Below are 16,763 nucleotides of genomic sequence, written 5' to 3'. Positions count from 1 at the left end.
TGGGAGCCAGAGGCGGTGCCAGATATAGGGCGGTGAAGGTGGTTTCCCTGCACAGGGCTCACAAAATTGAGAAGATCCATAAAGGAGAAGTTCCATTTGGGGGGAGCCATATTTATTTTGCCCTCACACAAAATAAGTCTGCCCCTGCCAGGGGGAGAGTATAACAGGGCCGTCTACAACCAGCTATGAGAAGGTTTCTGAGGACTAAATGCTGATGTTTTTATTTAGCCAGTTTGGAAGAATTTGTTACTTGAGAGGCAGGATATGAATATTTGAATAAGAATAGTGATGATGAAGCATGAGACTTCTCTGTAGCTGATTGCACAAAATAATGCTGGCCGGGGCAAACCTTTAGGCATTTAGTATTATTCATTCATTTCATGGCTGTTCTTCATACTTTTTCACTTTTGAGGACCATGCTTATCAACTCTAAACATGTTGGTAAGCCTGTCAATACCAATGGCTCTTAATCAGTTGTCTAAAATTCTTCATTTCTGTGAGAAAATATAACTTGGGAGAAGTGGTGGCCCAAAATGAAATGCCATCCATGGCAAATATTCACAGGTGCAGAGGTCATATATTCTCACAGGAAGGCAAAAGAAAACTGAAAAAAAGTTTTCCTTTCTCTTTGTATGTGTAATATAGACTTTTCTTTTTTATATACCCATGCCAGAAAGCAAAAGAAATCACCTAAGTGCCAGTTCACATGTAATTTAAGTAATGCTGATTTTCAGTCATAAATGTAATTACCCATTTATCTTGCATTACAGTACTTTAGTTTGACGTTGTTGGTGAACATCTCAGAAACAAATCCCTTAGGTCCTCAGTGTGTGTTAAAATGTAAAATTGTCAGATGTCATAGGTATACAGAAGCAATGGCTACTTTAATGCATTTCTCTTCGTGTGCGCATGCAAAATCAATTTTTGAAGCTGAAAAATTGGGTTTCCTTCTCACGTATATTGCCATTTGATTGCTTAGGTGCGCAAAGAATATGGGAAATGCCTGCGTACGCATTGCTGTAGCGGGAAAAGTACAGAGAGCTCCATTGGCTCAGGAAAAACATCTGGGTCACGGACACCAGGACGATATTCCACAGGCTCACAGGTAAGTAGTTTCCTTTGGCTTGAAGGGGGGTCTGGAGAGTTTGTCATGCCAATATAGTTTAGTGCTGAGGCATAATCATTATACCTCCATCCCGTATCTGAGAACCTAGCTCTGCTTATGGCCATGACACCGCGAGGTTGTGGTTGCACTTTTATTGCTAGAGGAAGATCATTTGAGTTGGATATGATATTCTCCACTGAAGATGGCATCCCTACCACCCATAATGTGTGGAATTACTTCCCCCAAGCCATGTCATCATCACATCAAATCTTCTCATCACCACCTTCCTACACAATTGACTGTCACTTTCAGGTGAGTTGAAAAATATGACCTGATGATGATGCCGATGATCTAGAGAACTGTTTCTAGAAAACATTTTGGCTCTGTTTTCACACCCTCCAAATGTCCCTATTTTCCAGGGACGTCCCTGATTTTAGAGAAACTGTCCCGATTTCTGATTTGATCCCGGAATTTCCTACTTTTCCTTAGGATGTCCCTATTTTCATTGGATAAATGTTGGAGGGTATGGAGTTATCCCCCCCCCATGCCGTCTGAAAGCAATCTTATATAGGGAAGGATTTTTAAAATGTTTAATGTTTTATTATGTTATTATATATGTTGGAAGCTGCCCAGAGTGACTGGGGCAACCCAGTAAGACGTGTGAGGCATAAATAGTAAACTTATCATTATGGAATGGGATGTCCCTATTTTCATTGGAGAAAAGTTGGAGGGTATGTGTTTTGGAAATGGAAGCTGCTTTATCCATGTATATCTGTCAAAGTCCTCAGGCCAGGGTTGAGAGCATTGTTGTGAAGCAATATATGCATTTGATGAGATATATAGTTTATTAATCCTCCTTTCCTGGGGCCCAGCCCCTACTCCTCTTATAACTGCTCCAACAAATCCTAACTCTAACTGACCCACTGTGTTTATCATGAGCAAATCTTATTTTCTGGAACTTGACCCTGGGAAATCTACGTTCACATGTTATATGCAACCTCAAATTTTGTTAGCATTTTCTGCCCCACTCTTTTTTAAAAGTAAAATATCTTGAGTGAGGATGAGCAGGTACATCTCTCTTTTTTTAGCGCATATTTAAGTCAATCCATGCACATTCACTCTAATGTACAGCATGCCAAATCACATACTTCATTCATTTTTGAATGATTGGGAACATAGAGGACCATTAGGTTTTTCTAGTATCTTTAAACACCCACTTTACTTTGAACTGAGTGTAGGTCAGGCTATGAATACATCAAACAATGGGTAGAAAAGAGCCTTCAGAAATGTTTGGACCATGGTAGAGAAATTCAGGCTGTGATCTTTTATTTATTTATAAAATTTACCCTGCACCATGGCTACTTTGAAGAGCATCATTCTAATCAGCCCTATTCTAGAGTGGGCATTGCTCAAACACATTGTAAATTTCAGAAGCATTTAAAGAAGATGAACTTTTGATTGGTGGAGATTCCTTGGGAGGAAGTGGATCATAGGTGAGAGGGGTGAGAAGGAGTTTACTAAAGATAAAGAAGACTTGCAGACCTTTTACACACCTACAAACTGAAGGCTGTGTGGCAGGGATTACATGCTATCGAATTTGATTTCACATATTGTTCTCTCTTAAGAACAGACTGCCTATTGCCTGAAAGCTCTTTGTTACATGGAATTTGCCAAGCTACCATAGGCTTCCGAAAGATCTCAGTCCAATGTGCTGGTCTAGATATTGTTTCAGATTCATGGCCCAGTGTGCAGTTCTCCTATTTGGTATTTTAATTCAGACCTATGAACCCATCAGAGCACTGTGCAAATCCACCATGATAGACTGGCAGAATATTTAGATCTTAAGGCTGAAAGTGCTCATTAGTCTGCAGTGCCATGAAGTTGGTGCTTCAGGGGCTGGCAACTAGTGAATCTATCAAACTGAGAAAGATTTCCTTCCGCTACGTATCTGATTACAATAAGAAGTTAGAGAGAAGACATAAATCTTCCAGAACCTATAGGGTCCATAGAGTCTTTGAAGGTAAACAGTGGTCTCTTTAAGCCTTAGAAATTGGAAGATATTTGAACCGAAAGTGTTGTGAATTTGGGAATAAGAACTCAAAATTATTGGCCTCAATTCGGTCTATGAAATGGGAAAGGATTTAGGATCTGAGGTGTCAGGGATTGGCAGGTGTCTGAATAGTATGGGATAGAGGCAGGAGACCAGGGGAGTGACTCAGGAGAGTGGACCAGCGATGGATGGGGTTTGGTGCTACCTGCAAGGCAGGAGCCAGGACAGGAGAAGGAGGAGGAAGAGTCAGGGCAGTCTGAGAAGGAGGAAGGCACGCAAGATGTGGAGGAAGAAACATATATGGGGGAAGAATGGGAGTCAGATCACTTGAGTCAAATGTGGCGTGGCATTGGTATTACTGTACACCAGTTTTAATGGTCCACATTCAGGGTAGCGGTAATGCTCTGTTGATGGAAATGTAATGAAAGGTGTACCCACTGGCACCTCCAACGGACCTGCCCAGCAGTAAAAAATCTTCTGGGAACAGGTAGTTGTAGAGATTAATGCCGTCACAGGGCACAGTGTGGTTTTGGGTTCCTAAGTTAGGATTATTATCTCTATTTGAGGGAGCAAGTGCTGAGTTTTTGGGAAACTTTTAATAGTTTCATTGGTAGCAGCATGCCTGGTTATTTCATTGGGCTGGAAAGATGCTTCATCAATCACTTTAGAGAACTGGTACAAAAAAAAACCCCTTTCTTTATTGCAGTTTCTGAGAAAATCATTAATTATTTGTGCACCTTAAGAGGACAAGCTGAACCAATGTGCAATGTGGCATTTTAGGTTGTCCATGAATGATCAACCTTTCTGGTCTCTTATACCCCATAATGTGAATGTGGAGAAATTTGCAACAACTTGTAGATTTGCATATATTTGTACATTTCATTCAATGTTATTCTTACTTTACCCCCTCATCATATAGTTTCCTTATTTGAATTCAGGCAGCATGTATTTGTCTTTGGTCTGTGTAATATAAAATCTAACTTACAAAATTATTTTTAAGTATTTATAAAATTTATTTTAAAAAATACTACTTAAATATTGCTAACATATGGAAGGCATATAGGTGGTGTGCAGCAAATACGAAATCACGATAAACGTAAGTAAAATATAAAAACAGGCAATGTCATAAGGAACTGGCCAGTCTTCAGGATGTGGAGATGGTAGCAGTATACAGAAATGCCCCTATTTTGAGCTCTGAAACGTTGGAGAGTCTTCCATTTTCCTCTTCCTATTGGTGGATTTAAATCCTATTATCAGGCGCTGCAGTGGATTTTTGCCCTCAGGTGGCTTTTGCACCTATATTTAATCAGTCAGCCTGGTGCTTGAACTGAAATCTGTCCAGCTCCATCTAATGTTTTTGCAACACTCTGGGGGTTACATACCCTTCTTTGAAAACTCTGACCTCAGCTTGTTTACTCTGAGCTACTGAGAACACACTCCATTATCTGCTTCTAGTGCCAGGTTTAGCTTTTTATGCAGTAATGCACAGAAACAGATTTATGAAGGGCAGTTCATATAAAACACTGCAGCTTACAACTTAATCAATAGAAAGGAAACACAAATTCAGTCTGTGCTGCTAATAGATGTAATTATATCTGACACCTCACCAATTTAGCTTTGAACTAAAACACACAGGGAGTAACCATTAAATTCTTAGTAAGGCTGTTGTGATCTGCATCTGTGTAATAGAGGCGACATGCTTAATTCATACCCAAATATGTCAGCTGAGAGATGTTTCTTCTGGTGTCTGGAGTGGCTGTCACAGCACAATCACTTATCCCAAGCTCAAAACCTCAGAACAAATTCAAAGAAGAGGGGCCCAAAAGACAGTTCTAAAATGCCTTAGATAAACCAAAACAGCTGTGGCGAGTCGCTTCTACAAGGGAACAAACGCATAAGCCATCAAAACATTTAAACGGCATCAAATGTTTGTGAGAAGCAGGTTTTGCAAGGCACTTAAAAGATAGTAATGAAGGTCCATCATGGCAAAGATGATCCAGAAGGAAGTTCCACAATAATCGCCCTTTCGAAGGGCGTATGGGGCATATAAAGGTAAAGGGTAAATGAACCCCTGACCATTAGGTCCAGTCGTGACCGACTCTGAGGTTGCGGCGCTCATTTCGCTTTATTGGCCGAGGGAAGGTAAACGGCGCTTCCATGCGCTGCTCTGGTTCGCCAGAAGCGATTTAGTCATGCTGGCCACATGACATTTTACATAAAATAACATTGTTCAAATCATACAGTTATCATATTTAAGAAGCCGTGAAGTTACTCCAAAAAACTTATGTTTGTAGATATGTGAGATGTATTCTGTCAATAATAAAAATAGCCCAATTATGAACAAGTATGTTACAGAATTTCCTCTCTCTTTTATCCTGTTATTAGAGAAGTTTAGAAGAGATGGCATGCAATTTATTTTCCCACTCAGCAAATGTGGGAATATCTGTGACTGTCCGAAATTTTGCACAGACATTTCAGGCTGAAGGAATCATATACAGTGGAACCTCAGTTGTCTAATATAATCCTTTCCCAAAGACCGAAACGTTTAACAACCGAGGTGCAATGGCCGGTCAGAAAATTCAATTGAGAAAATTGAGAAGCTGTTTGACTTCCGAGGCGCGTTCAGAAACGGAAGCAATTACTTCTGGGTTCGAAAACCGAAACATTCGGTTAATAATAAAGGGAGTATGTGCTTAGTGAAAGTAAAAATATTAAGAAAGATGTAACCCACTCAGTCTTCCTTGCAGTTACCACATTAATCTTCTGCTGACATTTCTACATATACAGCATCAAATGCCGCAAAATTATCTTATTCCTTTTTACATTTCCAGAATGAGGTTTTATGTTCCTGTAATCTTATATATTTTATGGCTACATTATGTAGTTTATGACTCTACCTTCTAGTCATGCACTTAAAAAACAATTCTCTCATAGTCTAGAACATAACAAGGTTTTTTCACAGTAATTCTAAAACTATTCCCAAATATCAAAATGAGTAATTTCATAAAATGCTGCCTTGCAGACAATCATAACACTTTACCTTTGATCCATTTCTTCAAGAAAACTCCATAAAATCTGATATATTCTAGGAACAAGATTTTTATCTAAATTGTTAACCCTGATCAGTTAATTTCTGAATCCGACTTTAGTGACGGGTTGACGTATGGTGATGGCTGCTCATTCATCATAGTGGTGTTATCGTTATATAATCAGATTTTCATGGCCCTGGTTTTGATATACCAAAAAAGATAGCGCATATTGTTCATATTATAAAGGAACCCAGTTCTCCACTGAGTTTAAAATTCCCGCAAAATATTAAAGCTGCTGTTAATGATTTAACTTGACTACTTCTCTTTCCAAATTTATCCTAGATTCTAAGCAAATTTTATACTCATGAGGTGCTTAGATTGCATTTCTCCCTGCCAATAGCAAGAGATCTGCTTTGCAGCGTCCGTGAGTTCTTAAACAGTCTTAAACATGAGGTTCCAAAGCAGCTCCAATCTTCATGAGTCCACTTCACATAGCTGTTCAAATGTATAATGTGTCCCACCTAGAGAAAAACCAGATTTTTTTTCTGTTTTTTCCCCCAAAGCCGTTCCCCCAAAGCCGTGTGTGGAATATTCAAACTATATCAAACTGTTTTTGTTTTGTTTTTTCATTTTTTTCCGGGGGTTTTCCAGGCCTTCCCATCTCTAGTCCCACCAAACACCCTGGGCTTATATGCCTTTGCTTAACTTGGCTCAGTGTTATTTTAGCCATTACTTTTTTTTTTTTTAAGGGAGGAATTCCCATGAAATTTCAGGTGCACTCACACGGCACCTCCATATTCAGAGGCATATATTTCTGAGTGCTTGAGGCAGACAAGAAGTTTCAGTGTATTGAATCTTACAGTTGAGTCACTGTTCTCCAGCTGCATGACAGGAACACTGGCTGTACTCCTGTATGTAGAGAACGGTACATTTCTGGCATCTTGGCTACCCTTAGAAGCAAATACAGTTGTACCTTGGTTTTTGAACAGCTTCGTTCTCGGATGTTTTGGCTCCCAAATTATCGAAACCCGGAAGTGAGTGTTCTGGTTTGTGAACTCTTTTTGGAAGCCAAACATCTGACAGGGCTTCTGCAGCTTCCTGCAGCCAATCAGAAGCCATGCTTTGGTTGTGCCCAGAACTCACAAACTTTGGTTTCCGAATGTTTTGGAAGTCGGACTCACAGAACTTTCTGGGCACATCCTTTTCAGCTTTTGATCCAGTCCCATTATCAGTAATTTGCGCTTTAGTATATAGTCTGCATTTTAAGGCTTTCAAAATAGAAGATCTATTGTTGTAGGCCTCTTTGTGAGCTTCTAGTTGGAATCAGGATTCTGGACAAAGCAGATTCATGTTCTGCTATATGCAAGGGGTGACTGACAACTCACACAGTTCTCGCTATCTGAACACAACGCATTCTCAGAAAATCATCTCTTAGGCAAGAGTTTGCATAAAGAGTCAACCATTTCCATTATTTCCTATGGGGAAAATTCTAATGTGTTCCCAGGCACCTAATTTTGACCACAAAATGATGGAGAAACCCTCTGAAACCTTGCAAGAAGCAAGCAAAGAAATGCTCTTACTGTCTGATCTCTCCCCTCCCTCCCACCATGGTTTGTGGCGAAACAGATGCTGCAGACCAGCAAAAAAACAGAAAGAAAGGCCTGTTTAAGACTGTTTATTTGTTTACAGTACTGCACACAGGTCCGGCTATTTGGATATCTGACTCTGTGATGTGTATAGCAAGGTTTGGGTACTAATTCCTCCTGTTCGGATAAGTGAATTTTCATACAACAAGTGTCTAGATAGCGGGACCTGCATGTATATACAGGTGAATAGGAATTGTACTTAAAACCATCTGGGAAGCAGAAGGTTGGCAAAGGCTGCTGTAGACGCTCTGCTTGAGATTCACTTTCTGCCCCTTCCTTTTGCTTTTCTCCAGAGTCGCATCCGCAGGATGTGGAATGACACTGTCCGAAAGCAGTCGGAGTCATCCTTCATCACTGGTGATATAAACAGTTCAGCGTCACTTAACAGAGGTAATTATGGACTTATCAGATATGTATGACCTTTGTAATTACTAAGGAATCTAAACGGCAATGCTTTGTCGACCTTGAAATGTGCTGCACCTCGTTCCTTTGGATTAAATTATGTCCATGGAGAATTTTAAAAAGTGCTTTATGCACTGTTTTTCATTAAGCGAAAATGATTTTTTAAAAATGTTTATTCATTTTTAGCATGTGTTTTCACAAATATTTCTGCGGTTGCAGCAGGGATTTGGGGGGAAGGCGGGGAGTGAAGCAGAATATTTCTATAGTCAACTTCTGGTGCCAAGAAATGGAGGTTGTCAAGCTTCATTGCTAGCAATGAAATGGGCAATTATGGAGTGATATAGTCTGCTAAGTGTTGTTATCCCAGGTAAAAAGCAATTTGGAAGGCTTTGTAAAGGTGAAAACCTGCTGCATAATGTGTGCCCAGACCATCATCCTCTGTGTCCAAAATGGATGCCTCTCAGCTCTCCAGAGGACTGTGGGAAATTCTCTGCTTTTAAAATGTGATGAGGAGAACCAGGCTCAAAATTGGGTTCAGAAATCTAGGGAAATAAGTTGATCTATCCAGGCCCAATACACATCCTGCCACATCCCTAATGATCTGGCAACACTCGTTCTCAGTGATCCTTCCTCCTGATTCCTACTCTGCTGCCATAGCAGCTGCAATGGTGGAATAAAGGGAGGAGGGCTTTCTCCCCTCACTCTTTTCTGGCCTGCCACAGGCTCCCCTGGCTGCATGCGAGGTGCCAGGAGCCCTGGGAAATGATGTTTTCCCAGTGTTCCTGTCAGCGATGCTGGAAAAGCTCCTTTCCCGGTGGTCCTGGTCAACTGCTGATGGAGCCACAAAGATGGTAAGTGGGACAGGGAAGGGTTTTGAGTAGTGGCAAGTCAGCGCAGAAGGCAAAACCATCTAAAAGCTCTTGTCATTGGGGGGGGGGTCAAAAGCCCGGTGAGGGCAAAATTCACCACTGCTGTCCAGCTCTTCTCCCAGCATTCGCCAGCTGCCATTTTCCTGATGCCCTCAGGAATGATGAAGTTGTTTCTCTCATATTAGCCATCCATCTCACTCCCCGCTTTTTGGGTGTGCAAATGAGGTCGTCATCACTTAACCTGGAGAGATGAAGGTTTTTGGAGAGAGGATTGATAGTGTTCTTTGTGTTGGATTAAAATTTGAACCAGATATGAGTTTTTGGCACCACAATCCAGCCTCATCTTTGAAATGAGCATTACGAGATGAGTGAATTTGGATTTCCAAGCTTAGAAATCAGGCAGCAGCTGAATAGTGTTATAAGAAATGCAAGTCTTTGGAATAGTTTTATCAACTTTGTCAACACAAGCGCGAAATGTTTAGCAAAGGCAGTTGCCTCCTAGCACCAGATTGCTGCTCGAAGATCCCATCTGTTAACAGCTCTGAAGCCACATCAAAAAATATCAAGAGGCAGCTTCTCTACATTGTTCCTCCTCTGCCCCCTCACACTAATCCCTTCCAATCTTCTGGAGCAAATAGGCTCCTTGTTTTGCTCTGCAACATTTGAGGAGGAAAAGGGGGCGTAGGAGAGCCCTCTCTGCTTGTCAAAGAAACCAGGGCTTTGGTGGAATCTTCAGGTTGTGATCTGGCGACCGGACTCTTTCTATAATTTCAGGGGGGACCCTAAAATGTGTTGTTGTTTTTTCTGGGCATCATATTGGAAAATGTGTGTTAGTCCCTTTCAAGGCAATGCTTTGGTGACCCTTATGTGCCGTTTCCTAAACATATCCACAGTCAAATTAAGGTGAAGAGAAATATACATAATTTAAGGCTACATTTGATGAAACATGGCCACAGGTGAGAGGATTACACACTCCTTCTGAAAAGCAAACCACTCTTCCTCCACCAACCTTAAGCACATTTAACACTAAGAGAAACCAGTCTCAGATTGGTGATGCTTGCGGTAGCTCCCAGCAATTAAAATATCAAATACCAAACATAAGACAGCACAAATCAGCGACCATAAACAAAACAAGAACACAATGAAACGGATCAGGCCGGTGTGTGGCAGCCTGAGGAGCTTTGTGCTCAGGAGGGGAGAGGACCGAGGCAGTACCACCACCCCACCACTCCAGCTTCCCTTGCCAAGGTGCTGTCTACTTTCATTTGTTTTTGTTTTTCACATATTTTTATTCAGTTTTATAACGACAGACAGATTGCAGAAAAAGAAACAGGAGATAGGTTGTCACAACTGCCAATAAGGAAATGCAGCATGCAGCTATGTAATCTATTAAATCAATAATAAAACATACCAAGAGGAAAAGGATGTGTAGTCTCTAGTATTTGCTTAGGAGTCCACGGTCCAAATCAAAACAATTGCAATTTGTTTTTATTTCAAAAAAAGAAGTTAGGAAGCAAGCTTAAGCTGTAATAAATCCAGATGTTCAGATTCCCCTGTGGTCCCTGTTGCTCCTGAACCACTTTGTATATGAAATAAAATCAAACCAAATAGCAAAGCATTGATCTCAAGGACTTTGGCCGCTGGGCACTTTTAACTTATGCAATCCCCCCGCCTCTTTCCCTGGTGAGGTATCGCGATACAGTCGTACCTTGGTTTTTGAAGAGCTTAGTTGACGAACAACAAGCTATTTTTGGAAGCCAAACATCTCACAGGGCTTCCGCGGCTCCTTCAGCCAATCAGAAGCCACGCTTTGGTTTCGGAAAGTTTTGGAAGTCAAACAGACTTGCGCAACATTTTCCACTCGACTTCCAAGGTACAACTGTCCCGGTAGTTTTCACAAAAGCAACTGCTGCTCATGGCGCGCACTGTATAGAATACAATGATGTATCTCCCTTGTTTATCACAGCATTCCATGTGACGTGCTGCTGTGAACCGCAATAAAAAGTGGGAGGGTCTTTAGTCATGTGTACGGCATAGACTTTCTTATTTTTTTTTATTCAAGTATATGCATGCATACACACCTTCCCATCTCCGCAGACAAGTTAATACAAGTTAATGGTGCAATCCCTCCATTAAGAGGCTGGATTGAAAAGAAATACCGTATTTTTTGCTCTTTAAGACTCACTTTTTCCCTCCTAAAAAGTAAGGGGAAATGTGTGTGTGTGTTATGGAGTGAATGCAGGCTGTGCAGCTATCCCTCTTGCTGTTCTGGCTTCTGTGATTCAGAATATTTTTTTTCTTGTTTTCCTCCTCCAAAAATTAGGTGCGTCTTGTGGTCTGGCGCGTCTTATAGAGCGAAAAATACGGTAGTCTGTAGTGGAATCTATTCCCCCAGCAGCAGGAACCCTGTTATCCCCAACGGTCCCTGGCAAAGATGGGCTTCTCCCTCCGCTAGCATTTTTTTGGGATATTTAGCCAATCTCCCCACCCCCAATGTGAGTTAATGAATAGATCGTTCTCCTTTTTACTTGCATGGAAGAGGAGAGAGAAAGAAAGCCTTCACTGGCTGCTGGCGGTGGGGAAATCACACCAAAGAAACCATACACAATAATGCTCTGAGCCCAATGGATCCGTGGTGGGAGACGCAGCATTTCGTGCTCAGTAAGGGCCTGGGCTGGGCTGGACTGGGGAACTGTTCTCCTGAGAGAAGGGCATTAAGTTGGGAATATCACAATCATAGTCATGCCCCTCCTTGCCTGGAAAGTGAAGGTTTGGGGAAATGGCTTTCAGTTGAAGCACATGTGGGTGGACGTACAAAAGTGTGCCTTGAGAAGTAGCCTAGAAAACAAAAAAAAATGCTGTCCTGCAAGGTCAAAGCCACTCGCACTGAAAAGAGCAATAAAACAGTAGGTGGCTGGTTCATCTGGAAATCGACAGCGCGGGAGCAACAACATGCTGTGGGTTAAACCACAGAGCCTAGGACTTGCCAATCGTAAGGTCGGCGGTTTGAATCCCCACGACAGGGTGAGCTCCCATTGCTCGGTCCCTGCTCCTGCCCACCTAGCAGTTCAAAAGCACGTCAGAGTGCAAGTAGATAAGTAGGTACCACTCTGGCGGGAAGGTAAACGGCGTTTCCGTGCGCTGCTCTGGTTCACCAGAAGCGGCTTAGTCCTGCTGGCCACATGACCTGGAAGCTGTACGCCAGCTCCCTCAGCCAATAAAGCGAGATGAGCGCCGCAATCCCAGAGTCGGCCACGACTGGACCTAATGGTCATGGGTCCCTTTACCTTTACTTTAAAGAAGTAGCGAGGCTGCAACAGGTTGGGGAATGTATGAGATGAAAATCACGGGGAAGTAAAAGTACAGGGGGGCGAGGAGAGAGAATGCTAATGGGATCGGACCAAAGCTTTTCTGAAAACTCTCAACCCCTAATATTTAATTAATATTTAAATCTCCCTTTACATGAGCTGTGGCCTTTTTAAAAAGGTGACAGACATTTTTTATATATAAATCCCCCATGCTTTTGGTAATTTTTTCTTCAGCTTAGGAAAGATATTTGACTGTGTCCACACATTTCACTGTGCACTTACTGTGTTTCCCGGTGCTTGGATTTTATTCATCAAAAATGCACATGTACCCTTGGTTTGGAAATACTACAGTTTCATAGAATTGTAGAGTTGGAAGGGACCCGGTGGGTCATCTAGTCCAACCCCCTGAAATGCAGGAAACTCAGCTAAAACATCCAGTGTGATGCAGTTGTTTCTCAACTCAGCTTCACACTGTTTTGATTCTGTTTATTTATTTGATTCTGTTTGTTTTGATTCTGTTTATTTATTACACTGGTTTTCCCCTGCCCCTATTTAGTTATCCACCCTTGGTGATGAGTGGGCAATAAATACCGTATTTTTCGCACCATAGGACGCACCGGACAATAGGACGCACTTTGTTTTAGAGGGGAGAGAACAAGGAAAAAAAATTCTCCCCCTCTCTGCCCAGTGCCTCTTCAGCGAAGCGGCAGGAGACGCTGCGCAGAGAGAGGGAGAACTTTCCCCCTCTTGTTTTCCCACTCTAAAACAAGGTGCCGTTTAAGGTGCGTTCAGGCGGCTACCTTGGAAGCCTAGAGAGCGAGAAGGGTCGGGAGCAGCGGAAAGGCGCAGCGGAGAGGCTCCTGCCATAGCCGCGCGTCACCTCTCCAGCCAGGAGAGGGTCGCGGGGGGCTGCACACACATTTCCCCTTCATTTTTGAAGAGGAAAAAGTGCGTCCTATAGAGCGAAAAATACGGTACATTTAAATAACCAAAGAGGTCCCAGACTGCCCAGAGGCCTGTAGGCCTAGCTACTGCGAATATTGTGCAGCTGATCATGGAGTTAGTACTTAGTGGAAGGGGATGAGAAGCAGAATGATATATATAGATATAGATACTGTATATAGATATACCGTCCATCTGGCTGGGTATCCCCAGCCACTCTGGGCAGCTCCCAACAGAATATTAAAAGCACAATAAAACATCAAGCATTAAAAGCTTCCCTAAAGAGGGCTGCCTTCAGATGTGTTCTAAAAGTCTGGTAGTTGTTCTCTTTGACATCTGGTGGGAGGGTGTTCCACAGGTCGGGTGCCACTACCGAGAAGGCCCTCTGCCTGTTTCCCTGTAACCTCACTTCTCACAGGGAGGGAACCGCCAGAAGGCCCTTGGCGCTGGACCTCAATGTCCGGGCTGAACGATGCGTGTGTAGACACTCCTTCAGGTATATTGGACCGAGGCCGTTTAGGGCTTTCAAGGTCAGCACCAACACTTTGAATTGTGCTTGGAAACGTACTGGGAGCCAATGTAGGTCTTTCAAGACCGGTGTTATATGATTGGTCCTTAAGCCAATCCAAGGTGTCTCCAGTCAAGATGTGAAGACCTTTGCATGGGTTGAAAACATTTCTGCCCTATCCACTCCCCTTGGTGTGCACACAAACAGAAACTCATCTGATACTAATTAAGATATGTTGATGTGAACAGCTGGGGGTCAGGGAAGCGATGTGAAGCACACCGGGAAAAACAACAACTTCAGGCTTATCCTGACTTAACTGGTAGTGATATGAACACCCATTTAGTCTGAAGGAAACACAAACTCTAAACCTTCTTCTCTTTTCTGTATCTAAACTGAAATATCTCCACCAATAGCATTTTAATTAATTCCGATTCTCTCACGAGAGAAAAGTGTGTTGTTGTTGTTGTTTTAAAAAAACGATGACTGTCTCACTGTAGCCCCAATCCTGATCAGGCCCGCCTGCAATTGGAAATTGGCAATAGCAACCTTGAATGTATAAATATTTGACTAAATATTTAAAGTATTTTATGTGATCTGCAAAGACATAATCTGAAACTTAAACAGGAAAAAGAAATAGAGTGTTATGGCAACTGTATTTATATATAATCAGTTTAATTTCAGTTTCATGTACATTCTCTCATAATGAGTCGAGCAAATTAATCTCAAATTCAAACAGTGGGAATCTGAGTCTGAAAGGAAATTAAAATTCATAACCTAATACCATGATTTCCATCCCAAGTGAAACCTGAGTGTTTTCAGAATGAGGTCTCCCACCACCTCGTCTTCTCTCCAAATATAATTAAGCTGTCGTGTGTGCTGCTGAAACAATATACAGCAAAGCTAACTTAGCAGGGATACCTGGCGGCAGGTAGGGGTGTGGGTGTTATTTTTAGGCAGTCTTTAAAATGATCCACTGATGAAGGCATATTTTCAAACTTCAGTATCAAAATTTACATTTGGTCACTCTGCTTCTACCTAAAAACATGGGGAGCCGTTCATTTACATGCTTTTTCTGTTTAAAAGAGTGTTGTTTTTGTAAGGCTTAATTAGGGGTTGGTCTTTAATTTCTCTCTACATCTCACGCTGATGTATCCCATGATACTTGATACAGCCAGGGTGACGCCGAAAGGGTTTTCTCTGTGGTGGTGCCGTCTCTTTGAACATGCCAATGATTAGCTTGCTGGGGGCTTTCACAAAAGCTGGAAAAATATTTATTTAGGAGGGCATTCACACTGATAAATGTCATTTTACTGGGACGTGATCCAATTAAAGTGAAGGACATGTTCCGGAACGATAGCTTTTAAATATACAAAACAAATATGCTAATTAGGCTAGCTGTGTTGAGATTTTTAGATTTTAAACGGGTTTGTTTTAATTGTGGTATTGTTACAAGCCCCTCGCTTCCCAGTATTATAGGGTTTCCTTTACAGAAGAGAGCGCAGGGCTGTTGTGCTGTTTTTGTAGTGTTTTCTTTATTTGGAAATATACCAAGAGAGTACAGTGGGAGCAAAATGTCTTCCTGTAGAAGATCCCCAGATAGCAGTTTCTGCAGCCCTTTCAAGGCTGCCCCACCAGGTCTAGTTTACTCAAGAAACCTTTGGTTGTCTTTCACGCTGTATGAAAATTGCCAATGAGAAGTTTATGGCTTTTATCGCACCCATTTTGACACGCTCCTTCGCAGAGGGCTCGCTCATGGGTCACTGCTCAGCTCCTCCTTCTGTAGAGAGTTGGGCATGGATGGGAATCAGAGCCGTGCTACCCTCAGCCCGAAAGGATATAAACGCCACCAAACAGGACGCAGGAATCCCCAGCAACCTGGTTTCGCCACACTCTCCCAGCTGCTGCGTAAATCACAGAAATAGCAAAAGCAGCAGCAAGAGAAAACCGAAGTATCTGGCAGAGTAAGCTCAGTGATATGCTAGGGCCCCTCTCTGGAGACAAGGGTGTATGTACTGTCTCAGAAACCCGGAAAGATTGCAGTGAAAAGAGCAATCTGAGGAGTGCAGGAGGTTCTTAAAGACTCTAGAGGGCACCCCAGTCCAAGAAATAAGGTAAACAGTGAGTTGAAAGCATCACTCTAGAAATCTTATTAAAAGCAACTTGTCACCAGTGGAGGAAGCCAGGCTTCTTGTTCTGTAAACAATACCAGATATTCTGAAACCTTATCTGTCTCACTCCACTCGGCAATGGACGAAAAATACAGGGTTGTGCTCTGAGGGTAGCAGAAGCAGTGGCATTTCACGACTGTAAGCCGTTTTGTTCGCTCCTCTCACAAAAAACAAAGGGGATGGGAAGCGGTGCGTATATCTACCTGCCGGGTTTGTGCCAGAGAGAAGCATTGGGTAAACACAGGGTGCTCGGCACCATGACAAATGCCATGTAACGCGGGTGGCACTGTGGTCTAAACCACTGAGCCTCTTGGGCTTGCCAATCAGAAAGTCGGCGGTTCAAATCCCCATGACGGGGTGAGCTCCCGTTGCTCGGTCCCTGCTCCTGCCTACCTAACAGATTGAAAGCACTCCAGTGCAAGTAGATAAATAGGCACTGCTGCAGCAGCAGTGGCGTAGCGTGGGTTGTCAGCACCCGGGGCAAGGCAAGTAATTTGCGCCCCCTAACCCGTGGATTTGCGCCCCCTAACCCGTGGATTTGCACCCCCTAACCCATGGATTTGCGCCCCCTAACCCTAACCCCCAGATGTTGCGCCCGGTGCGGCCGGCCCCCCCTGCACCGCCCACGCTACGCCACTGTGCGGCAGGAAGGTAAATAGCGTTTCCATGCGCTCTGGTTTCCGTCATGGTGTTCCGTTGCACCAGAAGCGGTTTCGTCAATCTGGCCACATGACCC

General features: G+C 42.7%; 1 protein-coding gene across 16 annotated transcripts in view; it reads left to right on the top strand.

Moving 5' to 3' along the window:
- The window catches only part of ADGRL3 (adhesion G protein-coupled receptor L3), a 524,012-nt gene that overhangs the window by 449,579 nt on the left and 57,670 nt on the right, over nucleotides 1-16,763 (top strand). For all 16 annotated transcript variants that reach the window (XM_083419414.1, XM_083419412.1, XM_083419411.1 and 13 more), the window contains 2 exons: nucleotides 980-1,105; nucleotides 8,124-8,220. In XM_083419414.1, coding sequence (XP_083275540.1) covers nucleotides 980-1,105; nucleotides 8,124-8,220 — 223 coding nt within the window. The remainder of the gene's footprint in view (nucleotides 1-979; nucleotides 1,106-8,123; nucleotides 8,221-16,763) is intronic.

The sequence above is a fragment of the Podarcis tiliguerta genome, assembly GCF_965153285.1.
Source record: "Podarcis tiliguerta genome assembly, chromosome: 17".
Classification (NCBI taxonomy): Eukaryota; Metazoa; Chordata; class Lepidosauria; order Squamata; family Lacertidae; genus Podarcis; species Podarcis tiliguerta.
This window is presented reverse-complemented; position numbering and strand designations above follow the sequence as displayed.